This window comes from Thrips palmi, unplaced genomic scaffold, assembly GCF_012932325.1.
Source record: "Thrips palmi isolate BJ-2018 unplaced genomic scaffold, TpBJ-2018v1 HiC_scaffold_12, whole genome shotgun sequence".
NCBI lineage: Eukaryota > Metazoa > Arthropoda > Insecta > Thysanoptera > Thripidae > Thrips > Thrips palmi.
Window position 1 is genome coordinate 7,494,332 of NW_023144623.1, and position 26,923 is coordinate 7,521,254.

Below are 26,923 nucleotides of genomic sequence, written 5' to 3' on the forward strand. Positions count from 1 at the left end.
AGACGGCGCGCAGAGCATTGTACCAGTTTCTCTGATCAGACGCTAGATGGCGCTGCAAGTCTGTCGCGTCGGCTGCCTCGCTCGCGCTTGACAGATACAGTGTCCGTTTACCAAGTAACGTCCCCGCCTCATCGGGTTCAGCGGAGGAGGTGGCTATGCCAGACAAGAAAAATTTTTTGAAGGGACTAATCCTTTCCTTCTAGGATAGTCCTAATAAGTGACTTGATGAAGCGTGCACGCATTATCTTCGTACGTGCTACGATATCGGGAACGTGCGTCTCGGAGGGATGATGAGGGGGAGAACAAAGACACCCTGCCACTATCCGAGGGATCGATTCGTCGCTGTCTCTCCGCGTCCCTCCTCAGCGGTGCGAGAGCGACGAAATGATCCCTCGGAGTCAGGATACTCAGCCCGAGTGCCTTACGCCCTCACACCCAACGGCCACCGATTTCTGTCCGCAGGTTCGGCATCTGCACGCACCTCGCGCAGCGCTACAAGTTGCAGTACCACTCGACGCCGACGTCCCACAACTCCGCCCAGCCCGTGGCCATGTCCCAGCGCGGCCACGCCGGCCACGGCCACGCCGGCCCCGCGGACGCGCAGTGCTACGACGGCCCGGGCGGACCCGAGACGATGACGTCCCTGCTCTCCGTCAGTCCGCCGCCCGGCAGGAACAGGGAGGAAGCGTTCGTCTAGACGGTGTCTGGACCGTCTGTCTGGACGGTCCTGGAGGCTGGGGTCCATCCTCGGCCGGGTCTCCCCAGCTCTCTGGGTCTCCCTGCTTCGAGCACCAGAACAGGACTGTGGTTCTAGGACTCTATGGCAAGCATGCCGTCAGCCCAACCAAAGTGAAACCGGACTATGGCTCTAGGACTCTATGGCCACCTTGCCGTCAGTCCGCTCAAAGTGGAACAGCACGTACTGCGTCATTTTTGCGGTCACTTTGACGTCATTTGGACTTCTTCGTGAGCGTTTCGTGTTTATGGGGCTGGCCCGCAGAGGGGTGGCCTGCCACACTGGCGTTGCCCATTTTTGTATAGGGGAAATGCCCTTGCTTTAGTGTTGTATCGATATGCTTCGGCCAGACCCAATTTTGCTCCATGACTTCATGACTAATTCGGCGCGTTCCCAGATGTCCGCGATCGAGTTTTGTTTATGACATTCCACTGACACCCAAGCTAGCCGCTACATATTATGTGAAGGTGCTGTGAATTGTGCATTGTGATATTGTAGATCAAAGTTTGAATCGTGCAATCCCTGGGCCGGGGAAACAGAAATATCATGACATATGACATTCCAGCCTGTGTTTGGTATGCCATTCTTTGTCTGAGTGCAAAGATTATGGGCTTTACAGGCCTAGCAACTTTCTAGTTACTGTGATACTAGTCATTACCGAGATAAAGCAGTATTAAAAGAGCTAATTAGAGCACCTATCTTCTAGATGCATGTGTATTTTGATATTAAGAAAGTGAATCTGATTTTGTACAGTGTATCAAGCTTACTTATGCTTTTCATGTTCTCCCTAGTTTGTGAATATAGGCATAATTTTATCAATAAATGTGTAAATAGATACACAAATGAAGAGAAGGCAAATGCATTCAAAAGATAAGTTTTAATTGACAAAATAAATATTTAATTTAGAATTGTCTTGATTCCATGAGGCATTTACACTCCTTGAGTATTGACCACACTCTCATTCCTGATGATTCAATCAACTGAGCAGCAAATATAATATCATCAGAGTATGTTCCATTGTAATTTTTCTCACATCATGCTAAATTAGAAAAATATTGACATGGAAGGTCCTCTTTAGCATTATTGCTTTCATTCAAAGTAGGTTACTGTATTATTGCATAATGAATAATTCTCAGCACAGTAAAGAACAGAAAATATAAACCCAAAGAGGTATGATGGACAAAACAATATAAGACATCCAGCTTTTTCAGTTAGAATTTCAATACTGGTTCAAGCCTCAAAATGGACCCATGTTTGATAACCGCACAAACACTCTGTCTCCAGATTTGACACCAAAATTGGGTCCATTTTGATGTTAGCATAGCCAGTTTGTGATCATTGGACACAAGCTCACGTCACTAGTTGACTTCACTTTCCCTTTAAACACAATGTTGACTATGCCTCATAATTTGAGTATCAATAAATACAATAAGTTAAAACTGTGATAATACTTGTATACATGAAAGCTAGGTGGAATCTGATCATTTACTCCTACTTTCAATCTACACAATAAACAAGCATACAGTATTCTTCAAGCAGTTAATTTCAAGATAATCAAGATGTCATAAGATATATAAAAGACATTGAAAAATGACAGGCCAAAACACTTATGAAGAATTAATAGCACAAAGAGAAATTTTGAATAACAAGAGCAAAAATGTTACAAGGCAACTTTCATAAAAGTAGTATCACTCATTTTGGTTTCCACAACCTAAGCATACATGACTGACTGAGAAGCAACACTCACACAAAGTCAGACACATTAAAAATTAATGAAGTTTACACATACCGTACATTACAGGACTGACTGCAATTTGAGTACAAGTTAAGAGTACAGAAATGAAGCAACATAAAAAGACTTTCCAAGAGAACTTTTATCAAAATATGGGACATTTTTGAACGGCCAGGAGTTGAAGCTCAATTCACAGTAATTGACTCGTCACACCTTCCTAATGTATTACTCTTACATATCAATTATTACACAAATCAATCACCCTCATTGGATTAATAAAAGATAAACAACAAAAGCAAAGGAGCAGAACAGTATATTTTAAATGGAATGACCAGAGAATAAGTAGGAATCATTCAAAGAGTCCAAGCATGTGACTAAAACATCAAACTAGTTGGACCAATCCATCCAAACATGACATGAACAAAAGCCTATGCTAACAAACTTCACAAGGCAAAATATTCCATAACTGATATGACGGGTTAAGAGCTGATCACCATTCTTGCAAAGCTTGTAATTTGAGATAAAATGTAAGCACCCTAAGTACGAAGCAGATTTAAAATCTTTTTCATCCTCTATAAGAGGCAAAGGAGCAACCACTGGAGACCAATGGGGAACAGCAAATCACATCCTGGTCTAAAACAAATGATTATCATCAAAACAGAGGGGGGAAAATATGATATTGAGCTTAATAGCTATCTTCCACTTCAGCACCCTACTCAAAGAATAACACAGATCTAATTTGACTGATTTTAGATAATTACCACAAAAATATTTCACGCCATGCATCAAGAAATCTAGTAACAAAAACCTTCTTGGGAAACAAAATCTTAACAGTTGTATTGTTTAACTTTAACAAAGAGGATTAAGAAAGATGATGAAAACAACACCTTTTTTTTCCTTGAAGAGATTTCTGTCCAAAACAAATCTGAAAGGACGTGTAGTATGCAACTTAACACCTCCATAAATCCTCACTCCTCACCTATGCTTATTGCTATATAAATATTAATAACATACTGAAGCAAATAATTATCTCATACAGTGGAACCAAACAGTCCATTACAAAATCAGTCCAAGCCTGTCAAGTAACTGGTGAACAACAGTTCTTCTCAGAAATTCATTCCAACTTAAATAAGCACAAACGCTTCTAAATTGAGGAATTAAATTTTCAACAAGGTGGAAAACAACTTTCTGTACAAAGATCAATACATTTAGAGAAAATTAAAGACTATACATCAGTACACATTAAAGACGTGTTCCCACACAGAAAACTATTAAAATAGGCCTTTAATTGATCCTATAGAGGATTACTATCAAACTACCAATTTTATCAGCAGGTAGCAACTGAGAATCTCAAACCACTCTTTACACCCCACCACTAAAAGTAATTTCTTCTTGTCTATTAGTTTTGTGGTATTTATCTTTGTAGAAAAAATAAAAATAAATACATACAACAGTTGGCTGCATGGAATTTAACCATTAAGGAACTGTCACATATTAGCAAGAATGGCCCTATGATCGATGTCCCCTTTGTCTGTGACTTCCATAGGCTAGAGTTAAATGGATATCCCAGACTCCAATTTTCAAGTGCAATTGAAAAATAAGATCTCTCATTGATATGAATGTCTTTCAAAACTGAAGTCAATTTGCATATTTGTTGGGGATAATTTTTGGCAAAATTCTCTCTAGCCAATACTTGGTTAAAGGAGACACTATGTTTGGTGTTTGAAGGAAGCCTCTGTCAGAGTTCCATGTAAAATGCAACAAAAATATTCTAATACACTTACAGCTAATGAGAATTGGTAGATGGGTAAATTTGCCTAGAAAATAGATAGGCATAGAAGCAAAACCTCTTGTGCAGTCACACAAAAAGTGGATAGTATAAAAACTCCCCACCAAAGAGACATGTACAACTATTTGTCAAAGAGGGAAATGAACTGTCCGAAAATGCCAATTAACATTTGATGACAGTTTGATGAAATTACATGCAATAATGTTCGTGTCCAATAAACATATACATTAGGGTTCTTATGATTTACGACTAAAGCAGAGATAAGGGTATTTTTTTTACTGAGCTCGAAACAACTCTGTGGCTCCCTACCCAAAAATTTGTCCACCAGAGTCAAAGGGATGGAACACGAATTGTTCATCTGAAGAATACCTCCAAATCAAATGGAATCTGTTATTCTCTACACATCAGAAATAAGCCTAGGTATGTTTTATCATTAAAAGAAAAATCTAAGTCAAGATATGGTATGGTTGATGTTGCCACAAGAAGCTCACAATATCTCAACAAACAATTTTGGATTATTATAAAGAATGAAAATGATACACCCAACCCATGACAATGACAGGTGATGGTTAATGAAAAGTCAAGGGGCTCGTCAATGATTTTTTTAAAAATACGGTCTAAAATAGTACTCCTAATGTCTTTTACCACTGATGCTTCTGCGAATAGAGATTTGACTTAGTGGTATAATTAGCAAGAAGAGCATGCTTATGCCTTTGGCCATGTGCACAAGTGTGACAGTTTCTTTTTTTGTTTCTTTTTTTACTTTTTCTTCTTTTGTGCTGGCTATGCTATCAACAATAAAACTTTAAGGACTTTCCTAACATTCTTAACATTTTAAAATATTTTTCCTAGATTTGCATACAAACAACAGTGCTATGGACTTTAAACATATTTACACCATAGTTCAGGAAAAAGAAGGAAATCATAAAAAAGCCTAGTAACACAGGTAGGTATATTAATGCTCAGATAAATAATAAAATAAATACAAAATCGTGTCATATCTAAATGCATCACTAAAGCTCATCATGGACAAACCATTCTCTTCTTGTAATGGTATGGTTTACTATAAAATACCAATGTCACATCAGGTACCAACAATAATTGAACTACAATTACTATAATACCTGCAACTATTTCAAGTCTATCTCTGGGCTATTCAACTGAAACGGCTTAATGAGACCATGCTCAACTATAGGAGTTTGTTCTTCCTGGCTGTTATTGTCCACCTTGATTCGTATCTTATTTAGATCTGATGTCAGTGGGCATGGTAAGGATCTTGGGGGAAGATCACCATTTTGACGGCATGGTGAGGGAGGTTGAGGCGAGGTGTAGGGAACATAAATGCGAACCACATCAGGACTTGGAGCAGTAGGTTGTGGTGTCAGCGCTCTCGGAGTGGCAGTGGGAGTGATGGCTCGAGGTCCTGAGTCATCGGACACGTTGCTGTGCGTGTCGAGGCTGTTGTCTTGAGCATGGGATCTTGTGACTGATGAGAAGACTGACAGATCCGCTGTTGACGTCACGCTGGTATCGGCCAGGGATCGCCGTGAAACTAGAGAACTTGCGTCGTCAATACTGGGATCAAAGGAAAACTTGGATCCTGAAAAATAAAGAAAGCAACAAAAGTTAATGACACAATATGACATTGATTTCAGTGCTCACATTATATTTGTAGCATTTTGATATCTCCTGAACTTACCTTGATCTATTCCGTACAATGAAGCAGCAAGGATAGAAAAGACAAAGATTGGGGAACATTAGTCAGGTTGGAATGAGCATTAGGTGGGGTTCATAGGGATATTTTTAGGTCGAACTGAGATAAGTAGCAAGAGAAACCATGCTGTGTCTCTTAACATCTCCAATAAAAATGATAGGGAAATGGCAGGGAAGAATTCTTATTTTGGCTAAAGCTTAGGTAATGCTTTCAAGGTCGAACAGATTCAAACAGACTTCAAGAAACCCAATATTTAAAGAAAATAGAAAAACAGAACTCACTTAAGTAGGATTTACTGAATTATACAAGACACGTCACTATTAACAATAATGAACGGAGAAACACAGACTAGACCAAAGCAACAGCAGTGACAATATGTTATTCTTCCATAAACTTTCAAGCATGGGATAGTTTATTGTCAAGTTTTAAAGAAGCACATGCACAGACTAACAAACTTAAGAACATGTCACAATAATATTGGTTTACAAACCTCCTAAATTACCACCATCACTTCCAGAGATGTGCGACAGTCTGTGGTGACCATTGCTTGTAGTCCCTGGTGGTCTTGGTGACAGCTGATCCATTTCTAGCTGCTCTTCAGTCTGTTGTCTCCTCAACACAACTGACTCTGTTGCTACTCTTTCAAGAGCAGTGAGTTCACTAGTTCTTCTACCAACCTGCAGTCAAAATAGAACAAAAATGATAATCAAAAAGGTCTCAAAACAATGATTTGTCTCAGTAACTGAGAGACAGAGCCAAACTACTCACCTTTTGCTCAAATGTTGGTTCGGTGAAGGTTCCAAAAGGTGTCTTTGGCAGTTCATCTGGAGGGGGCGGGCCGGGATAGTCCAATTTCGCTTTCTTGAGTTCCTCCATACAACGCTGCAAACTCTCTATTACAACGTCGTCCTCCATTTCACTGCGCTCCATACGGATCTACACAAACAAACAATTGGTTTTTTAAATCCCAGATAATATTTTAATTGAAAACAGAACAGAACAACATAAGATACACAAAAGTTACCTGTAAATACTGCAAAATATCATCCATGCCAAGCCGCATGAGTTGACGCCTATTTAATTTAAGTAAGTTGTAAGCCATTGCTATCAGCACCCGTTCCCCATCCAGTAGGTATACATCCCATATTCTTAAAGCAAGTCGGAAAGGGACCTAAGACAGAGAAAGTTGGCACATAAAAAACAATTTATGAAGGGTTAGGAGGTGAATTTGAGCAAAAATATGAATATATTTCCTTACTCTGTCTAAAAAGCATTGAAAAAACCACTTAAGAGTGTATAGCCCTGTATCAACACCATTGCGGTCAAGGTGTTTCTTAAGCTTTGGGAGGAACTTGTTCATTATCTTCTCATGGTGCTCTTGAAAACGTACAAGCTTAGGAAAGCCTTGGATAAAAAATCCTGTAATAAATATTTTGGTACATGTGTTAGTATCAATATCAACAATGTTTCTCTGCTAGAGAAACAAACAACTATTAGATAGATATTAGCTTACCATGCATGCTATACTTTTTGTCACAGACTAATACTGACAAAGCCCAAAATGCATCTTCTTCATTTAAGTACATTAACAAAAGAGCAGCTATTTGAGACATTCCTTGGCAGTAACCAATTTCTCTATTATAAACAGAATACGCGCTTAATATATTGAACAGGGCTTGCTGCTTCAAACCATATCGTTGTCGAAACATGAGATGATCTCTATAAGTTCTGTTCACATCCAAGTCAATTTGTCTTATATCAGGTGACCACTTCCATGCAATAGCACGCATTTCCTAGAAACAAAATTTCAAACATTATTAGAAATTTTGGTTTGTTGTAACTTTTGGTGCACACATTTCAGGCATATGAATATGTATTCATACCTCATATTTTCCTTCTTGTTGTTTCTTAAGAGTGTCTATTTCAAGCAACAAACTCCAAAAAGTTCCTCTGAGTGATTCAGGAATGCCTTTATAGACTCGGCGTCTTAACTTATCAGCACTCAGTTTATGCTGTTCCCATTCTTTGCGCATTTTAAGCCATTTTTTAGCTCGTTCCCTCTCCAATTGCACCTCTTTTGTATCTTTCCGCTGAGGCACTCGTTGGTCACTAGGGTATCACAGACATGGTATCAGTAAATGAATGGCAAACTATTGGAGTTTCAGCATGCTTATGAAACTATACTTACTGTATGAAACCATATCGGTCGGTGACATGATATATCTCAAAAGAAGGATCTTCCCATGGGTCGATCTGAGCACCTTCCTCTCTCCCACGAGCATATTTGTTCACAATATTGGCTCGCTCTTCAGCAGCCCTTTGTAAAAGATCGCCTTCATTCATTTTGATGTCTTAGCCTCCCCCGGGTTGTCCATCTCAACATGTAGAAAGGAGGGCAGAACCTAGAAGCACAAGAAAAATGCATAAGATGAACATGCTGAAATAAACTTCATCTTCAAAAAACAAAAACCATCCCTGGGAGGGGGAGGATATAAATACAGGATTGAATAGTAAACAATGAGGTTAAGCCAAATGGAGAATAAGCTCACAACCATTGAGACATCTCAACAGACGCGATGAGTAACATTAATTGATGTTAACCTGGTAATTAAAAAGGCAACCGAACTAAGGGTAAACTTCAATGAATATGTCTTTAAATTTAAACGACACGCAAAATAATGCACGTCTTCAGTCAGGACACAGGTGTACAGGGCGCAAACACTCCCGCAGAGTGGAACGCTTGCATAGTCTGACAACTTTTAATTCAAAGAAGCCGAAGTTTATGATCTTTAGCCTCGTTAACAGCTCACTTAGAAGGAAAAAATAGCTATAAACATAAGAAAAACACTTGAGAAACTAACCTTTTGACAGCTCCATGTTGATAACAGGAAAGTGACTCTCGAGCAGAAATTTAGAAATTATTTGAAAGAAGAGAGTGATACAGTGAGGAACGTACGATTGAGACTCAGGTTTACAAAGGCGCGTCCATTATCAATTTTACAAAACTAAGGATTTGTTGACAATGTAGAATGTAGGGCATAATTCGTGTTCTTTCCTTACGCGTAGGCCTAGCCTGCCTGCGCCGCCCGCAAAACAACCCGAAGACCTCGGTCGAATACCCATACCAATATGAATGACGGTCTGAGGAGCGCTTGTTTTTGTTTGTTGTGTCTTGGACGTTCTTACGATCGCTTACGATATCTGACGTTTAAAATTTAGAACGTATTTAAACTGATTTGACAATGCCAAAAGTTGTTTCCCGGAGTATTGTTTGTTCAGACACCAAAGACCAAGAAGAATATGGAGAAGAGAAGCCCTTGCACATCTACTATTGCATTTGTGGACAGATGACACTAATTTTAGGTTAGGGTCGTGTGTGATATGGCTGGTTATTTGTAGAGCAAAATATTTTTTCGTTTTCTTTACTCTGTTTGTTTCTTTTTTTCTACAGACTGTGCCGTTGAAAAACTACCTCTTAGGAAGAGAGATGGTTCACGAGTGATAGATGGAGCAAAACACGCTCACAAGATCACTTGCGATCAGGATGAAATAGTGCATATTAAACGTCCAGAGGGCATCGAAAAGCAGCACCGAATGAAGTGTAAAAAGTATGTTATTGACGATTCGCACATTCATCTTTAAGTATTAAAAATTTCATCCTAACGAGTTTCTTATGTTTCAGGTGTGGATTGGCCTTGTACTATAAGCACGAACCACGAAGCAATGTGAACTTTATTTTTAAAGGCGCTGTGGTCAAAAGCTCTGGTGAAGGTCCTAAGATGGATATTTATAATCAAGTGGCAGCAGTAGCAAAACCAAAGAAAATTATGGTAACAAAACATACTAAAAATATGGGCAAATTCAGCTCTGTCACTGTATCTACAATTGATGAGGAAGAAGACGAAATTGAAGCTGTAAGTCTTGATGTATCCCTTTGTTTTTTTCTCATAATATTTAAAGACGAGTTGCTAATACTTGTTGCTTGTTTCCAGCGGGAGGTTGCTGACTCATACGCCAATAATGCAAGAATCATTGAGAAGCAGTTAGAACGCAAGGGAATGAACAAACACAAGATGACTGTTCAACAAACTCAAGCCGAAATCGAAGCCAAAAAGGCTAGAGTTAGAGGTACTCTAATAGACAAGTAATGCCCAAAATAAAAATTATTTTCACTTGTTTCCCCTAATTATCTTATGAACATTTTACCACTTCATACTATTTGATAAGTCATTAAAAGTAAGACATTTCTAACTGTCATAGTTCCACTTTTCGTTCCATTACACCGCTGACCAATCGCTTAAATAATTAGGCATACGTGAGCAACGTGGTGCGTCCTGAGGGCCGAGACCAACCAGTCACTACCCCGTGCGTCAACATGGAGAGTCCCTCGCATCGCAGACTGAATCACGACACAACATGTCATTCGGTGGGAAACTGCGTTACCACGCCGTGCGGTTAGGCAACCCAGCACACGCGTGACTTGCGGGAGGGAGTCAAGAGAGAGAGAGAGGGAATGACAGGACTTCCGGCCAAAATCAGCAGCCCGCTGGTGTTTAGATTCACGGATCCAACGCGACCCTGCTTCCCGGAAAATCTCCCGAATGCTCCCTGGGCGCTGGAGCGTGAAAACGAAAACGACGACGCCCACGAAAATATCTTGTTTCAACATTTTTGGTGTGCAGGGGGCGTAACGCAGCAGCCGGCTCTTGCCTCCTTTGGAGTGCCGAGCGGGCCAGACAGTGCGGTGGGGCGGGGCAGGGCGGGGCAGACCCACTCCATCAGGAGAGTAGAGCAAATAGAATATGGTTACCGAGAGGGGATTCGATGCGAGCCGCGGGCCGGGCCGGGGCTGCCACGGGGCACACACGGGAGAAAGACGCAACCCCCTCTCCTCCTCTTTGATGCGGCCGCGCCAAGGCTGCGCCGCCACCGTGCCCTCGGAAAAAGAGAAATAAAAAGAAAATAAAAGCAAGGGCGGTCGGCGAGCCACACCCGGAAGTGCGCCGGTATTTGATTTTCGGAGCACTTTGTCGGGGGCATTTCGTTCCTGCCATTGTAGGAGCGAGATAAGGCAGTGTGGCTCGGGGAGCAGGGTCGGCAAACAGAGCTATCTGCTGGCCGGTGAAGGAACCAGGAACCCGCCAAACTGAGCGAAAACGCAGAGAGGGAAAGGGGCAACGTGCTGCGCAAGCACTTTCAAGGTGCTTTTAATTGTCTAAGAGTATTATCACAGATCTAGAGCTACTCGGGGCGGGGTAACGGCAGGTGCAATCCCCCGCTTCCTCATGGCCCCGTAGGCCGCCCGACTAATCGGGCAGGTAGTTCCCACAGCGAGGGAAGTCCGCCGGGGCCTTCACGAAGTCCGTCGCGTTGCCCACCTGGAAGACCATCTCCATGCCCACGGCCATGTGGTACTGGAAATGGCAGTGGAAGAACCACACCCCTGCAAAACGGGAGGCGTCAGCGGGCTGTCGCTCTCGCAGTCGCGCGGCGTGCCGCAGGGGTGCGAGAGCGACAGGGCGATTCTGGGCTCACGTACCCGGGTTGTCCGCCTCGAAGCGGATGATGGCGTAGCCCGCCCTGGGCAGCATGACGGTGTCCTTGGCGGGCGGGCTGGGCGTGGCCGCCTGCGCGCGGAGCAGCGCCGCGTTGTCCACCACGAAGCGGCGCCGGTCCGCGCCCCGCGTGATGTTGGTCAGACTGCCCACGGCCAGCACGCGGAACGAGTAGCCGTGCAGGTGCATCGGGTGGGACAGCATGCCGTCCACCGGCAGCCGGGACGGCGTCACTGCAAGACGGAATCGAAAAGGAGATGAGGGAAGACCTCGGGGAGGGAAGGCCACGCGGCAGTGTAGGAGCGCGCCGCGGGCTGCGGGCTGCCTACCCTGGAGTCCGCGGGCGCCGTGGCCACTCTGGCACCCGATGGCGCGCTAGTGTCTCCGAGAACAACCTCCCCTCACCGTTCGTCACGTCGACGAGGATGACCTCGCAGCGCTTCCCCAGCGGCAGCGGCACCACCTGCGTGCACACGCACGGGGGGCGGCCGTCGGCGCGGTCGGCGCATCCGCGGCACGTCGGCGACTCGCCGGGCTGCGTGAGGAGCGGCGAGGCGGCCGTCATGTAGGACACGTTGTTCATGGCGCCGGCGATGTTCATGTCGAAGTCTGCGACAGGAGCGTCTCTTTGCGGTGTTGCCGCGAAGCCGAAAAATTCAAAATCCCCACGACTCCCAGTGTAGGCGCTCGAAAGAAGCCTTTGGCCACTGGCGCGTCGTGAGTCGTCAGAAAGTCTGGATACGCACACAGAAAGGGCAGGAACTGGTCGTTGTCGTAGAGCTCCTCGTCGGTGTACGGGTAGAACTGCACCTCCTGCACTTCGGTGTGCTCGGGCTCGGCCAGGCCGTGCAGCAGCGGGTCCTCCATCGCGGGCACGGACTGCAGGTCCGTGACGCACAGCTGGCGGGGGCTGTCGCCGCAGTACGGCGAGTTGAGCACCTGCGGACGAGTTGCCAGTTAGCCGGTGCGGGGTTCGATTCCCGGCCCCGGCGGGGTGGTTTTCTCGCTCCCGTCGCACTCACCACCCCTTCCGGCGGCAGCTGCTGGATGGAGGGCCGCGGGTCCGCGGGCAGGGCCTCGTCCTCGTCCTCGCCGTCCTCGTAGCGCAGGATGGCGACCTGCTCGACTTGGGTCTCATGAGGGCAGGACCCGCCAGTGAAGCAGTGTATCCAGAACGCGTCGCCGTCCTGGCTGGCCTCCAGGATCACGTCGTAGCGTTCGCCTGCGCGGGAAAGCGTCACGCACCGGAGTGAGACACCATCGCGGCCTCGTGGACCGAGGTCATTGTTCGTCCAGCCTACCGGAGAATATGTACAGGGTGTCCACCTCCAGGGGCTGCACGTCGGCGGCGTCGCTGGCGATGACGACCAGCTTGTGGCGCAGCACGCGGAACACGAGCGGGCAGCTGAGTCCGCCGCTGTTGATGAGGCGGAAGCGGTAGCGCAGGCCGCGCCGCACGCGGAACTCGGCCAGCGGGGTGCGCGTCCGGGAGCCGTCCGGGAACTGCAACACGAACGCGTCAACGCTGTCTCTCTCACTCCCTCGCGGGGCGCCCTGCGAGTGCGAGAGAGACGGCACCTGGAAGTCGCCCTTCCCGTTGATGAGGATGCTGGAGGCGCGCTGGCCGTGCAGGGCGTGCAGCCCCGGGAACACGAACTCGGCGTCCACGTGCAGCCAGTCCATGAGCACGACGGTGTGCTCGGCCAGGTCCAGGTCGTACAGGTGCGCCAGGGGGTTGGCCTCCGGCGGCGCCCTCGCCACCAGCGCGCCCACGACGCCGTTCACCTTGTGGAGGCCTACCGAGAACGCAGTTCACGGTTCAAAGGGCGAAGTGGAGGATCCGCCTTGACGTGTACCAGACAGGCGCTTACCGTTGTGCGAGTGGTAGAAGTAGGTGCCCGGCGCGTCCACCTCGAACTTGTACCTGAACGACTGGCCGGCCATGACGGGGCACTGGGTCACCATGGTGACGCCGTCCATGAAGGGCGTGCGGCGCTGGCGCAGGCCGTGCCAGTGCATCGTGTCGGCGTGGCCGTGCAGGTGCACGTGGAGGTCCACCTGCAGCACGTCGCCGGCGCACACCTGTGCAAGGGAGACAGTGTCTACAGTGTCGCGTTCCCGTTCCATTTTGGCGCCAGATGACAAGGCGTGCAGTGAAAGGGGTGTTGGTGGTCGCGTACGTGTATGGCCGGCCCCGGCACCATGCGGTTGATGCTGTACACGGTGCGCTCCACGCCGTCCACGGGGATGCAGCCGCGCCTGGAGCAGTCGGCCGCGTCGCCCGACGAGCAGTTGCCGCACGCCCTACGCCATCCCGAACTCAAGTCAGTCAGTCATTCATTGGCCGGAGCGGGGAGGCATGGCGCGTGGACTCACTGGTTCACCGCGTTGTACATCTCCTCGACGAAGGAGAACGCGCAGACCCGGCTGGGCGTGGCGTTGGTGCACTCGCGGTAGCAGGGGCCTGTCCACAAACGAGTCGTCAGGTTCCATCAAAGCTCGGACTAAGTGACGGCAGCTTCGAGTGTGGCGGAGTAGTCATCCATGTTGATTCGCTATTTCGATTACCGAGAGGGTGCTGCGCGGCCGACAGCGCCGCGCAGCCCAGCACGGCCAGGGCCAGGCCCAGCGAGGCGAGGGAGAGCGTCCACCCCGGGACGACCGGAACAACCCCGGCAGCACGCATGGCGTCGTCGCGTCGTGTGGTCGTCGTCGTCCTGGCCCGCCAAACGCCGTCTGCAGGACGGTTGTCCGCTGCGGCCGCGTGGCGCCGCGTGCCGACAAGGTCCGGGCGTGCTTCGCGGCGGCGCCCTTATCGGACACCACGCCGCGGAGGGGAGGGGCCAACCCCGGCCCATCCCTGCCCGTCAACAAGGGCATTCGTGCAGGGCTTACGCTGCTTACGCGCTTACGGTATTGAAGAAAGGAGGAACCGTCGCCGCGAGGTAAACTCCGTTCGCGTCATGGCTCGCAGTATAGCCCCGGGCTCGGGCCACCCTTAGGCCACCCATCCCACGCGGGAGTGCCTCCTGTTGCCTAGTCTCCTGATGGCAGGGGCCGCGTGCAGCGCGCCAGGCCACGCCCGGCCACGCCAGGCTGCGGAGAGCGCTCACCAGCTGAAATGCGCTTCGCCTCGCCTCCCCCCCAGAGTGAGTGGGTGCCCACGCGCAAGTGGGTGGGTTGATGCGGGCATACAAGGGACAGGGGTGCAGCAAAGACCGACTGTGGCGCTCGCGGTGCATTTCGTGTGCATTTAGATTGCAGTGGTGGCAGCCACATGATTCCACTTTCGGTTCGGTCACGCTGACAGCCCGGATGAGACCAGGATGTGCCGGCCAGGCCAGGCCGCGGTCAAGGCAGCGCGCGTTGCGGCAGGACGAGCAGCGCGACTCCGCACAGCGCGCACACTGCCGGTGGGGCATGGCGGGGCATGGCGGGGCCTTGGCCGTCAAGCTGGCCGGCTGTGCGCGACCACAACACTGGGCAGGCCTCCTGTTCGCAAGCTTCACGGTTAAATTTAGGCGATGCCAGCGCCGGGCAGACGACGACGGCGCCCCACCGTTGAGTGTGACCCGCTCAGCCCTGCTCTGCCCGGCTCAGCCCCCTGCAGGGCCCTGGGAGCATGCTGGGAGCCTCGCCAAGAGCCCCGCGCAATCCCGCTCCTAGGGGCTAGAGGACCCATCGGAGCGGATGGCGGCTGGCCGATTCGAAGGGTCGCCTCGCCGCCTGTCTCTCTAGCTGCCCTACAGGACCTCGTGAGTGCGACAGAGACAAGGGCGACGAGACGAACCTTCGGAAACAAGCGGAAGGAGGCACACGTCACAGAGCGAGCCAACCGGCTGCCGACCGGCCCGGCGGCCCCACGGCGGCGGTTTTGGTGGATGAAGCCTTATTTTTACCAGCGTGGTTGCTGCTGCAGGTGGGCGTGCGTGTGTGTGTGTGTGCGTGTTTACGACCTGCCCCTCGAGCAGCCTGGCGAGTTATAAAATGTTATCATGGACCGACACTTTCTGCCCAAACCGCGTGAAAAATAAAACCGAAACACCCGTTTCCCTTCCCCATCTTCTCCTAAAATTTTCAATTTTAAGTTATGTTGATTGAAATTGTGACAGCACATCTTGTCCACGGGGAGGCAGAGGGAGGAAAGCCACTCTGGGGTAATGGTCGTTCCTCTCATTCGGGGCTGTGCCAAAAGCGTTATTTCCCTCACTTTGCATTTTTGAAACGCCTTTGACACATGTTCTGGGTTTTGGCTCGGCGGCCCCGGCGCTTTCATGCCTCGACCTTGGTCTTGACCTTGGCGCTGGCCGCTGAGAGCAAGTCTAGCCCGAGTCGAGTCCTGCCATATCCTGCAGGCGCTACGCAGCGCTGCGACGAAATGAAATGATCGAAATCGAAATTCGCCACGCCATTTGGCTCCACCGTCCACCGTGCGCGAAGGCCCGCTAGGCCGAGTGAGAGAGACAGGCGCAGTCTGCGCGGAACACCAACAACTCCTCCCCGCGTACAGCACGCGCGGATCGGTGGCTACCCCCGCCCCCTTCCCAACCCCACCCTGTTAGGTCTCAGCAGACTTTTAGCGTTCGAGTAAGGAACTACAACAAACATAAGACGCTTGTATAGTAAATTTTAATTTACACACAATACACAGAAAAGATCAATATAAACTTTCCATGAGCGACAAAATTTATCTAGATAAGTTCTAATTGTCAAAAACTGGCAGAAACATTTATTATTCGTATATTTTCTATGTACTTTATTTACAAATTTATGTACAATCATTGAAATAAGAGCATACCGCTACAACTACAACCTAGGAAAGTACCAAACCGGTATCATTTGCTTCCATTAACATTCTTGGAATGGAGATTTTTTACCAAATTGATACCTGTGAATCGGCTCCGTGAAATAAGATGAGGAGCGGGTGAAGATTCTTCTTGAAAGCTTCTATTACGCAGGGCGAGCATGCCATATGATGGCCTTGTCTTCCCAATGGAGTGGTGCATAAATAGTATCAGCACAAATCAAAATAAGACAAAAAAAAAGGTTTCTTACCTAAGAAATAAGCAAAATTTCTTAATGAACCTCATTGTTCAAAATGTATGCAAGAGTAAACTGTGTTCGAACTTATTAACCTTCAAGAATAAAAGGAACAACAAAAGTTGCTCGGCAGTTGAAGGCTACTTGCTATTAACACGTTTTGAAAAGTCTCCAGGGTTTCATCTGTGAATCCTCGATCTACCACCTACAGCAGAATACTACAGAAGTATTTGAAAGCTGGTGGAAAATAAAAATGGATGATCATGGCAATTGAGAAAATTAGGGGACCATTCCGTCCACGAATGTCCCTAGCAATTACTTCAAGCAACATTTGCATCTTCTGGCACTTGGTCTTCAACAGCACACTCTGCATCCGAATTTTCTGAAATATCCGAAATTTCTGAATTGGAACTTTCTTTTTCTCTCATTGCTTTCAACTCTTTTGTTGCTTGATCCAACTTTTCTTTCAACTTTTTAATTTCTTGCGTATTCTTTCGCCTTTCTTCCTTTAACTGGCTTACTTCTCTTGTTGATTTATCCAACTTTTCTTTCAACTTTCTAATTTCTTGCTCATTTTTTCGCTTTTCTACCTTCAACTTTTTGTCCAAGAACGCAATCACTTTCTTCAGAGCTACCTTGTGAGGTGAATCATCCTCCTCTATGTCCAGACAGACAGGAACTGGAGCATTACTCTGCAAATGACAACCCCAGAAATACATTTTTAATCAATTTTAATGAATTCCACACGAACATGATGAAAGGATAGCGGGGAAAATGTACCTGGCTGTTGTCTTTTGCTGGGGTCTCCTCCACAGGCTCAGGTGCCACAGCATTTCTTGTATTTGATGGAGGGGGACACCAGGGCAGAACATTGTGGGGAGCCATGTGCCAGGTCCAGGTCCAGCTGCCATTTGGAGACGCCTCAGCATGCTGCTGAGGAGAGGGGGTCCAGCTGTCATGAGGAGACGGGTCAGTATGCTGCTGAGAAGAGGATGTCCAGGCGTCGTGTGGAGCTGTCTCAGGAAGCTGCTGAGGAGAGGGATTTGCTTGAATCGGGGCAGGGCTTTCAACTTCAGCACTACCTTTCTTCTTACGGTAGAAATAGACATTGGAATTTGGAAGATGCTTAGGTATGATCTGCAACAAAACATTCGTAATATAGCGACAGAAAACTCACGATTCTGAACAAGCGTCAAGCAAATAACTGCAACTCACAGTGGAGGCTGGTGGAAGTTGTGGAGCAGCATTAGGAATAGCACCAGGGAGCAGTAATCGCCTCTTTTTACCCGAGACACTATTACACAAATATTTGGCCGGAAAGTGCAGGGTGCAAATTTTAGCACTTTTGGATGGGACCCAATCGGATCCCTTTCCTTTCACTGCTTCCACCCACTTCGGCCTCCTTTCGTCAGTGGGAAATCTGAAAATAAGATAGCAAAAACGAATAAATTAGTGATCTGTACTGCAAGTAAGAGCTAATTCACAAAGTAAGACAAACGAGAGGCAATCATCATGCAAACACAAGCAAACATAATCCTGCATAACCTCACTTCAGAAAGGAACATGCATAACTTACGTCACAAGTGACACTCCGGCGGGCCGATTGGCCCACGTCGTAGTGCAGCCTCTCACGACGCACCCATTGCGACTGCGACTTGTCATGATGGAAACTTTCGGTTCGGGTTTTGGCAAATTTAGCGTTTGCACCAACAACAACAACAATGCGGATCTCCTTCACGCATGCGTTTTCTGAGTTGACAGGTCGCTGTGCAGGTGTGCGGCGGGTTCAAATATATCTTGTCTTCAAGTACAGCCAATTTTGTTCATATTATGCGGCTAATTAATTCAAGAAAACAATAAGTTTAGGGATTTACGTCGTCTGCCCACTAGTCCCCGGCGGCTGTGTGGCAGATGCCAAGAAGCGCTAGCGCTGCGCTGAGTCGCCACCAGGCGGCGCTCCAGTCGCCAAAAGTCGCCACGGGGCCGAATCGCCCAAAATCGCCACCGGAGCGGAGGCGCTCAAATCGCAAAAAAAACAACAAAAAAACCGTCATCTTTTGGCGCCAGAGCTTAAATTCTCACAAAATCGCCAAGTGCCAAGTCGTTGCAAAATTTCGGTTCAGGGGGAAGATCGATACTAAAATCGCCAAGTTGGGCTCAAGTGCGAGCGGATTATGGATTTTATCGGCCCCCTCCTGCCTCCTGCCGAGCCGGTTTCACGGAACCAGACCTGTTGGGGTCCGGTCTTGAATGGGGGAGATTCAAGTACGGCGCGGTCCGCGGTCGCGGCATCGGAAAACGCACCCCTTGCCCTCCGCGATCCAGGCAGCAGCGGGCAGATCGGTACCCCACCATTTGGCTTCACACACACACACACACACACAGAGTCCTTATCGGCACAGGAAGGCCACGTCCGAGGCGACACACCGACCGCAGGCTCTCCGTCACTCCCAGGTGGCGCATCCCTCGGGTGTGGCAGGGATGGCGGTAAAAGCCATTACGCTATCGGCGGCGGCGCGTTCACTCTCACAATGTGTGTGTGTGTGTGTACGTTGTTGTTGTTGTTGTTTCACTGTGTGTGCGCACCTGGTCACAATAAAACCGCAGAGGTCGTTGAATTGCGCGGTTGCACCGACGGTGTTTATTGTTTTTCCACGCTGGCAGTCCGTTTGCATGCACTTCATTTGCTGGAGCGTCGACGACGGAACGCGAGCTCTAGAATCCGTAATTGAGAATCGTTCGGTCGCTATCTGTCTCCGTCGCTCTCGTCTGGCTCTCCGAACGGGTGCGACAGAGGCTGAGCGACGAACCACCCTTTACCGGATCACATGGCAGGCGCCAGGAGGCTCCGACCGTCCCGACGGCTTGGCTCAACCAAGGCTTGGCCCAAGGCTTGGCCATGCCCATGGCGGCGGCGATCCTGGCTACCCCCGCAGACAGCTGGGCGATGGTCTCGCCCCCGCGCCCACCCCCGCACTCAGCTGTTGCCGGCTGCCCCCTCCCGTCGACAGGCCATCCGCGTGGTGGCCGCCGCGCCGCCGCCAGCCCGCGAGCGCCAGGCCGGGCCCGGGCCCTCGCCTCGCCGCCTCTGGGGCCGCCGCCGCCGCCAGTTGCGTCCCGGTGTTCGGTTCGGTCGCTGCAGTGAGTCGCGCGCCGCGCCGCGGAGCTAAATAAGAATCGGCCCGCGAGCCGCGAGCCGCCGCGAGTCGACGCGGTCCGTGAGACAGCGACGACAGCGTCACCGCGACGTCAGTGACAGTGACAGCGCGTCGCCGTGCCGGTGTCGGAAGGACCAGCAGGTGGCCCCGCGTCCCCATCGGCGTCCTCCGCGTCATCGGCGTCCTCCAGCCGGGCGTCACCGCGCAGTGCGCCGCGTCGCGCCGCGTCCTTGGCGCCGTGCGTTGTGCGTTTGCCGCCGGCGTGTGAATCCGCTCGCCTTGAGAGGAGCCAGGGCCTTGGCCAGGGCCTTGGCCAGGGCCGCGGGCAGGAAGTCGTCGGCGTCGTCGGCGTCGTCCTGGTGATAGCGGCGCAGCACGCGCGTGGCCGCCATGGCCCACCGGCCGAGCAGCAGCAGACGCCGAGCGGTAGGTACACCAAGTACACGAGGAGGACCGGGTTGGGCCGGGCCCGGCCAGGCCCGCACGTAAGTACACAATGTACAATGTACAGCCCGCACTGACCGGGCCGGGCCGGCCTTGAAGGACTTAATCAACTTTCTGACGTTGTGAGGTTGGTCGGCCCCCCTGATAGGTGTGTTGTGTATGCATGTGTCACATCTGTCTGTATACAAGTCCGCAAGTGTGTTTGTGCGCGCGCGTGTGTGTGTGCATGTGTGTGTGTCCGCGCTGGCGTATGCTAATCATAGTCGGGCCGTCCGGGCCGCGGGCCGCGCCATTGTCGTTCGCCGGGTGCGTTCCTTCGATCCTCGGCTCCTTCCCGCCGCACTTTCCCCTCGACTGTCGGCACGCCGACGACGGCACGCCGCTAGGGCCGCCAGGCCATTAGGTTGCGCGTTGGCGTCGCCGGTCCAAAATAATTGGCCGCTTTTCGCGTTTGATTGAGATGGCGCGCTGAGCGCGGATGGCGGATGGCGGGTCTGCGTGGATGTGGAACGTGGAACACACTCAAGGCGCGGCCACCATTATCTCTCTGGCGAGGCGCCGCTCTCGGACCGGTGGTGCCTCTCGGCCTGGTTGGCGTGGTTCGGGTTCGACTAGGAACGCGCAGAAGTGCGCGGGTGCCGCCCCGCCCCGCCCCGCCCCGCCCCGCCCCGCCCCGCCCCGCCCCCGCCCGCCCCGCCCCGCCGCCCCCCAGAATGTCACACCGATGCTAATGCTGCCGTTCCGGCCGTTCCGCTTAGGGCGCTGCGCTTCCGCTGCTTCCGCCGTGTTGACGGTGTAGACGGTGTAGACGGCGTTGACGAGGCAAGACGCAGCTGGAGACTGCTTCCGAGGAACTGCAGTCGCTCCACCGCTCCGTCTCACTCGCCCTCGCGCGGCTTCCCGTCGCGGCGCGAGAGAGACGGAGACTGGCTCGTCATCAAGTTCAACAGCCCGAATCGCGCGTTCGAACCGCGGCGCGGCGGCACGGCGGCGCCAGCCACACGGCCGGATAGGAAACCGAAAGGCGGTGTCCTGTCGGCCTGCGGGGCGATAGCCTCTGACGTGTAATTAATGAGCTCGCGAAATTTCGACTCGATCTGTCAAAGCCGGCGGAACCGCTTACGATCTCGGACGGACTGACGGACGGGCCGGCGGCCACCGAAAGAGTTCACTTGGCTTGGCTCCTCGCTGCCGCCCTGCCGCCGGTCGACCGGACAAAATGGAGGAAATATCTTAAGCTCAACCGGCGGGCGGATCGTCGGAAAAGCGCAAATAGCCTCATTCCCAGCGAAGGCCGTCGTCAGCGGAGAGACTCCGAACAGCGCGGCCGTCGCTCTGTTTCGCTCCCTCCCCGCCGGAGCGTGCAAGCGCGTCGCGAGTGCGAGAGAGACAGCGGCCGCTCGGAGTCGACCGCGCCGCCGTCCCGCCGTCTTGTAATTACGGTCCGCATAAACCGTCCAAATCGGCGCCGTGGTGACGGCAAATCGAAATTTGGCGATGATAACCATGACGACGGCGAGGTCTGGCGGCGCCACGCCCCGCCCGCTCCGCCGCGACCCGGCGGCAGGCCTGCCCTAATGAATTATGTAGCAGGACCGGCACTTCTTGAGCACGACCCGGACGGGCCGGCCGGCTGGAGCGCCTGCGAACTGCCGGGTAGGCCGACCCGCCGAGCACGCCGACGTCGCAGGCGGTCGGTGTTGCCTACCTTCCTGTTCGCAGGCGCCCCGGGACTTTGCGGACACCGCCGCCGTCGCCGAGGTGCCGCCGCGGGCCGTGGTCGACGCCGTGGTCGACGCCGCGCTCGACGCGTCGCTCTAGCGTGAGCTTGCTCGCGTGCTTGTCCCGTTGACTTGTAAATTGGACGTCATCCCGACTGAAAAGGATTTGCTTACATTAGACTGGGAAATGGAGCAGCGGGGCGGGGCGGCAAAGCGTGCGCCGCGGCTCAAAACAAACTTCCGATTTGGCCGCAGACATCGCCAAGCTGCCCGTGTTCGAACACAGCATGAGGGCCGGCCGACCTCCGCGGATTCGGCTGTGGCGTGGCGGTTTTTGTTGTTGCCGTTGTTGTTTCTGTTGTTGTTGCTGTTGCTGCTGCTGCCGCTGCTGTTGTTGTCGTCTGTTTTTGATGCCGTTTGTTGATGCCGCTCCGTCCAATAACCCACCAACCTGCCGCTGCTTACACACGAGGTACACCCGGTACTCGGTGATAACAGCCTTTCCCGGACTTCCCCCTCCGCAGGTCCCCCCCCCACACACACACACACTGGCGCGGGATTCGGTACTCCTTTTGCGCAGATTTTCATCAAGCGCGCGCGTCCCCTTGTATGCTTACCGTACAACGCAAACCTCGCCTGGATTGGCAATTATTGCTTCTTTTTTCGCGCGATGTGTATGGGTGTATTTGTCTATGAGTGTGCGCGCGCGCGCGTGTGTGTGTGTGCGCGTGTGCGTGTGTGTCACTGCTGCGCCATCGTGATGGGAATGGACGCACCTAGCTAATGCAAGGCGCCGTGTCGGCCGTGTCGTGTCGCGGCGTTCGGACGAGGAGGTATATCATGGCGAGGGGATCCAGTTTCAACCTATAGCAGCAGGGGCGCGGGGCGGGGCGCGGTGTGGGTTGCGGGGAGTGGATAGCTCCCCTATTGCGAAACGGCTCCGAGGGGCGTAAGTCTTTTTCGCGTTCCGCCTGTCTGTCTGTCTGTCTGTCTGTCTGTCTGTCTGTCCGTCTGCCTGTCTGTCCGTCTGCCTGTCTATCCGTCTGTCTGTCTGTCCGTCCGTCCGCCTTCCACTGAGCCTGCAGTGGCGCGCCATGGCGGTCCCGGGGAGTGACTGCAGCAGCCCCCCGTTGGATTAACCGCGATTTAAACAGCTTGATTGGAAGGCTGCCGCTCCGCCACCGACGAGGCTGTGCGGTTCTCTCTCTCTCTCTCTCTCTCTCTCTCTCTCTCTCTCTCGCACCCCACCCTATGAGTGCGAGAGAGACAGAGCAGCGCTGTTCGTGAGCAGCCCGCTGTCTGTGACTCGAGGTGCCCCTCCCTCTATCTCGCCTATCTCGTCCTTGTGTTCCGCAGTGGCTTGCCGTGGCCTCGGCGGCGGACCCTGGCCCGCCCTGGCCGAGACTGGAGTGGAGAATAGGGAATTGGTTCCCGCAGTCAGGGGCCCCGGGCCGGGCCCCGCCTGGCACAGGGCACAAGGCCCCGGGCAGCCGCGGGCAGCCAAGAAGCCCAGGGAGACAAGAAACACTAACCTTGCCCAATCCGCACATACTAACACTCTCTCACACTCACTCACAGGAACACTGACACACATACACATACACATGCACAAACACAAACTCACTGCGTCCTTGGGGCCTGCCTTCCCGCGGCCTTCCTGTGTGTGTCAGTGTGTGAGTGTGTGAGTGTGAGCATCGCATCGCCCGTGAGCGTCACGGTTGGTGTCTCGTTGCGGCGGCCCGGCGGCCCAGTGGTAATGAAGTGCGCCTCCGACGGCCAAGGTCGCGGGTTCAAGTCCCGGCGGAAGGTGTGGCGTTTTGTTTGTTTGATTGATGGACGAAGCTGGCAGGCGATGATCGGATCGGTCGGCACGTTTTCGCAGTTGACAGAAGCTGCAGCGTCGCTCTGGACGACTCCGGAAAGTGTCGCTCTGTCTCTCTCGCACTCACGGAGCTCCGTTCGGAAACAGCCCAGGGCGCTTCGTCGTGCCGCCTTAGATCCTCTGAGAGGAGTCCAGTGTCGCCCCAGCCGAGTCTAGCTTCCTTCACCTTCAGCGGCTCCAGCCAGCCTGCCCTGCTAGGCCTGGTAGACCTGCTAGGAGGCCTGCTAGGATTGCTAGGCCTGCTAGGAGGTCTGCTGGAGGCCTGCTGAGGCCTGCTAGGAGGCCTGCTAGGCCTGCTAGGAGGCCTGCTAGGCCTCAGGTGCTCTAGCCGAGCCAAGTAGAGGGACTCTGTCGCTGCGGAAAGCTACGTTGTATTAGCTATGCATGCGCCGTCGCAGCCTCGTCCGGCATTAAAGTCGGGCTATGCGCGGTGGGCGGCTCGCCCGGCCATCCACACTGGGCACGTCCGGGGGTCCGGTCGAGCCTCTGGACCGGTGGCGGGTCCAGAACGGTGCAAATGGAGGGAGGAGGGGGAGGGCATTGAGGTGAACCAGCGAAGTTCGCGTACACTTGCCGACTCTTGGCATCCCACCCACTAGTATCGCCGCGGGCGGGGAGGGGGGAGACACCTGTGAGCGCCTTTCGGACAAGGCAGCCTGGGGCCGCCAGAGCCGTGCGCGCCGCACTGTCGCACAGCTTCTCTTGTTGTGCTCCGCAGGCTCCGCGCGCCCTTTGGGCAGCGCGAGCGCCAAGCCGTGGCCGACGCGGGCAATGGATGCTCACCGCGATGCTCGCGTCCGAAACTTTGCTAATTTGCTCGGTTTGCCCGGTTGGTTTACTCGGTTTACCGTACCCACTGTACGGGCCTACCGTGTGTCTGATGAAGCAGCACGCAGCAGGGCAGACAACTTCCACAATTAAAACTTGTTAAGTAATGTGTCTGGATGAGGGGGGAAACCTGCCAGCCTCCTTTAATTCGAGTGGTGGGCGGTGAGTCTGGGGGCGGTGCGGGGGGCGGCGGGGGCGGCGGGCTGGAGGCCGTGCTATTCCGCGCTCCCGAATGCGGGCAATCTGGCCCCCGCCGCGCCGCGCCACGCCACGCCGCGCCACGGCTGCGCTGGGCACGGTCCTCCTCTAATCAGTGCTGTTTGCCAGGGACCTTCTTTGTCCGCTACCCCCTCCCTCCGTAATTCACCCCCACCCCTCCACTTCCCAGAATCTCCTCGCCAGGCGTAGCCCTGCGGTGCGATGTGCCCCGCCGCGGTCCGGCGGATTCAACAGGCTGCCATCCACCGCAGGGGCCTCGAGTGAGTGGTCTGATTCCGAAAGGTGCTTTCGTCGCTCTGTCTCTCTTTCTCTCTCGACCCCCACGGAACGCTCCTTGAGTGCGACAGAGGCGACCTCGGCCCGCCGCCACCCCTGCTGGCCCTCAGGAGGTCCCAAGTCACAGACTTTCTCGGAAATAATCCGCGGGCATGATGGAGCGGTGTTTGAACCCGGGACCCGGGGCGGTGGGCAACTTGCGCGGCAAGGTGACTCTTCCAAGCGCGTCGTCGCGCGAGCAAAGCAGCGAAGCCTCGGCGGCTTGGCGGCCCCAAGGACGCGTGTGTGAGCGGCAGCGCAGCAAAGGCGCGCGCTCAGACAACTTGGAAAAGAAGAGACGACAACAACTTTTCCCGCTCGTTGGGTGGCTCGAGTGTGAGTGAGTGTGTGAAAAGGGGGTTGTCTCACCTCATTTAACGAAAAGAGCAAACTCGCAAACCCGGCAAGTCGTCGACCCGCCTATCTGGCTCGCCGTATCGACGGTGGCCTGTTTGCACGCAGGCGGCGCATCGCTCTCCTCCTCCTTCTTCTTCCTTCCCGGCTTCGCTTCGCCGGCTGCTCCTGTTGCGCCTTCCTCCCCGAAAAAGAATCCATCCGGCGCTGAACCAGAAGGCCCAGCGATGTCAGCCGGACTCCACCCGCTCCGAGTTGAAACAAAACAAAACGGTGATGGTCGACGCAACGCCTCTCACGCGAAGTCGATGGCAAAATAAGACGACGTCGCGTAGAAAGTGGCAGTTGGTGCGATAAGGCATGCATGTGCCGGCCCACCGCAGCCCACGCGGTCTAGAAATAGAAGTGGGGGCGGCGTTGCACAGACGGACGGACGGACCCAAAACGAAAATCCCACTCTCACTCAAAAAGGAAAAATCGAACTGAAAAGTCCTTTGGCATTGGCATTATCGACCGGGGAAAAATAAACAAAACCTGATGGACCGTCCACGTAAACAAACACACGCGGCCATGTACGACACGGCGCGGCGCGCGAGCCCGACAGATGGCGCTGCGATAGCGCGATGGAGTTCGATAGTATCGATGGCGGCGATAGCGGCGAAAGCAGGCAAATAACGCCCCGCGTCCGACTGAGTAAATACCTAATTGGTATTGGTTTGGCAGCGGAGTTGCCGCAATGTTGGTCGAAACGGCGGCAAATGTCTTGAAATCGTGATTTTTGCTGACTCGACTGCTGCTACTGCGTCGAAGCAAAGCTGGCTTTTGGGCGAATCGTATACTCCCTAAACGGGGCGGTGGAGTTGGAATCGTCTTTTTGCATGCCATTCTGAGAATGAACACAGACACATAGGCACTGGGCTTAGAAATACACTCACACACACACACACACTGATGCAGACGCGCAGACAGACGCAACAAAAAGCAGAACGGAAACGACTAATGAAGCAGACTAATCGCTGCTTGCGCTAAATGAAATGCTGCGCGCCTCGCAGCGCCTCGCAGCGCTCCTCGCGGTCCTCCCCGTTTGGCCGCTTTGTCTCCGTCACTCGCGAGGCGTGCCGCAGGGGTGCGAGAGAGACAGAGCGACGAAACGGGCCTCCGGAATCAGGTCGCTGGTCCACGTGGTCCTGGCGCTGTTTGCCTAGGCAGGCAGCCGTCGGCAGGGCGGGAGTATTTCGAGATCTCGAGGCGAGAGGAGATAACGCGCCGCTCGTCGCGTGACTCGCCAAACGCCGCTGCGACGTGCACGTCGTGGAGTGCGACGTGCGCGGGTTCGAATCCCGCTGACGGCGAGCGCGTTTTCTATGGGGTTTGTATGCGCCGGAGCGCAGAGATCGGCAGGAGGGCGTGGCGTGCGGCGGACACGGCGGTCGACG

General features: G+C 52.3%; 5 protein-coding genes across 6 annotated transcripts in view; 2 read left to right on the plus strand and 3 right to left on the minus strand.

The window, feature by feature from the left end:
* The window catches only part of LOC117639959 (lutropin-choriogonadotropic hormone receptor-like), a 32,443-nt gene extending 30,799 nt beyond the window's left edge, over nt 1-1,644 (plus strand). The window contains exon 17 of the mRNA XM_034376067.1: nt 463-1,644. Coding sequence (XP_034231958.1) covers nt 463-697 — 235 coding nt within the window. The 3' untranslated portion in view covers nt 698-1,644. The remainder of the gene's footprint in view (nt 1-462) is intronic.
* LOC117639960 (USP6 N-terminal-like protein) lies at nt 1,595-9,048 on the minus strand. 2 transcript variants are annotated; one of them, XM_034376068.1, is made up of 10 exons: nt 8,833-9,047; nt 8,160-8,373; nt 7,855-8,080; nt 7,485-7,764; nt 7,230-7,390; nt 6,996-7,142; nt 6,740-6,907; nt 6,462-6,648; nt 5,957-5,962; nt 1,595-5,857 (listed from the first exon to the last, which is right to left on the minus strand). In XM_034376068.1, exons 2-10 carry the CDS (start codon nt 8,312-8,314, stop codon nt 5,388-5,390), a joined length of 1,800 nt encoding a protein of 599 aa, XP_034231959.1. In that variant the 5' UTR covers nt 8,315-8,373; nt 8,833-9,047; the 3' UTR covers nt 1,595-5,387. The 2 variants fall into 2 exon arrangements, with proteins under 2 accessions (XP_034231959.1, XP_034231960.1); XM_034376069.1 differs by lacking the exon at nt 5,957-5,962 and having other exon boundaries at nt 8,833-9,048.
* Nucleotides 9,049-9,098: 50 nt separating this feature from the next.
* On the plus strand, nt 9,099-10,157 carry LOC117639962 (UPF0428 protein CXorf56 homolog). The gene is made up of 4 exons (XM_034376070.1): nt 9,099-9,334; nt 9,423-9,579; nt 9,654-9,885; nt 9,964-10,157. Exons 1-4 carry the CDS (start codon nt 9,214-9,216, stop codon nt 10,117-10,119), a joined length of 666 nt encoding a protein of 221 aa, XP_034231961.1. The 5' UTR covers nt 9,099-9,213; the 3' UTR covers nt 10,120-10,157.
* Nucleotides 10,158-11,139: 982 nt separating this feature from the next.
* On the minus strand, nt 11,140-14,212 carry LOC117640506 (laccase-5-like). The gene is made up of 11 exons (XM_034377026.1): nt 14,095-14,212; nt 13,903-13,990; nt 13,707-13,830; nt 13,398-13,608; nt 13,105-13,322; nt 12,828-13,029; nt 12,549-12,748; nt 12,273-12,465; nt 11,932-12,135; nt 11,511-11,759; nt 11,140-11,414 (listed from the first exon to the last, which is right to left on the minus strand). Exons 1-11 carry the CDS (start codon nt 14,210-14,212, stop codon nt 11,278-11,280), a joined length of 1,944 nt encoding a protein of 647 aa, XP_034232917.1. The 3' UTR covers nt 11,140-11,277.
* Nucleotides 14,213-16,133: 1,921 nt separating this feature from the next.
* Nucleotides 16,134-18,521, minus strand: LOC117640363. Its single transcript, XM_034376827.1, has 4 exons — nt 18,143-18,521; nt 17,782-17,986; nt 17,347-17,703; nt 16,134-17,258 (listed from the first exon to the last, which is right to left on the minus strand). The coding sequence occupies exons 1-4, from the start codon at nt 18,226-18,228 to the stop codon at nt 16,887-16,889; spliced, it is 1,020 nt and encodes a 339-aa protein (XP_034232718.1). The 5' UTR covers nt 18,229-18,521; the 3' UTR covers nt 16,134-16,886.
* Nucleotides 18,522-26,923: the final 8,402 nt, after the last annotated feature.

Excerpts from the sequence above, each read along its gene's own strand:
- LOC117639960 (XM_034376068.1), bottom strand. The coding sequence starts at position 8,314 with ATGAATGAAGGCGATCTTTTACAAAGGGCTGCTGAAGAGCGAGCCAAT. Across the intron at positions 6,908-6,995 it reads ATATTTTGCAGTATTTACAG|ATCCGTATGGAGCGCAGTGA; the intron begins GTAACTTTTGTG and ends TTGTTTGTGTAG. Across the intron at positions 6,649-6,739 it reads AACCAACATTTGAGCAAAAG|GTTGGTAGAAGAACTAGTGA; the intron begins GTGAGTAGTTTG and ends TTTTGACTGCAG.
- LOC117639962 (XM_034376070.1), top strand. The coding sequence starts at position 9,214 with ATGCCAAAAGTTGTTTCCCGGAGTATTGTTTGTTCAGACACCAAAGAC. Across the intron at positions 9,580-9,653 it reads CACCGAATGAAGTGTAAAAA|GTGTGGATTGGCCTTGTACT; the intron begins GTATGTTATTGA and ends CTTATGTTTCAG. Across the intron at positions 9,886-9,963 it reads AAGAAGACGAAATTGAAGCT|CGGGAGGTTGCTGACTCATA; the intron begins GTAAGTCTTGAT and ends GCTTGTTTCCAG.
- LOC117640506 (XM_034377026.1), bottom strand. The coding sequence starts at position 14,212 with ATGCGTGCTGCCGGGGTTGTTCCGGTCGTCCCGGGGTGGACGCTCTCC. Across the intron at positions 13,609-13,706 it reads TGCCGGGGCCGGCCATACAC|GTGTGCGCCGGCGACGTGCT; the intron begins GTACGCGACCAC and ends TCCCTTGCACAG. Across the intron at positions 13,030-13,104 it reads ACGGGAAGGGCGACTTCCAG|TTCCCGGACGGCTCCCGGAC; the intron begins GTGCCGTCTCTC and ends TTCGTGTTGCAG.
- LOC117640363 (XM_034376827.1), bottom strand. The coding sequence starts at position 18,228 with ATGACAAGTCGCAGTCGCAATGGGTGCGTCGTGAGAGGCTGCACTACG. Across the intron at positions 17,987-18,142 it reads GCCGGAGTGTCACTTGTGAC|ATTTCCCACTGACGAAAGGA; the intron begins GTAAGTTATGCA and ends TCTTATTTTCAG. Across the intron at positions 17,259-17,346 it reads CAGCAAAAGACAACAGCCAG|AGTAATGCTCCAGTTCCTGT; the intron begins GTACATTTTCCC and ends TGTCATTTGCAG.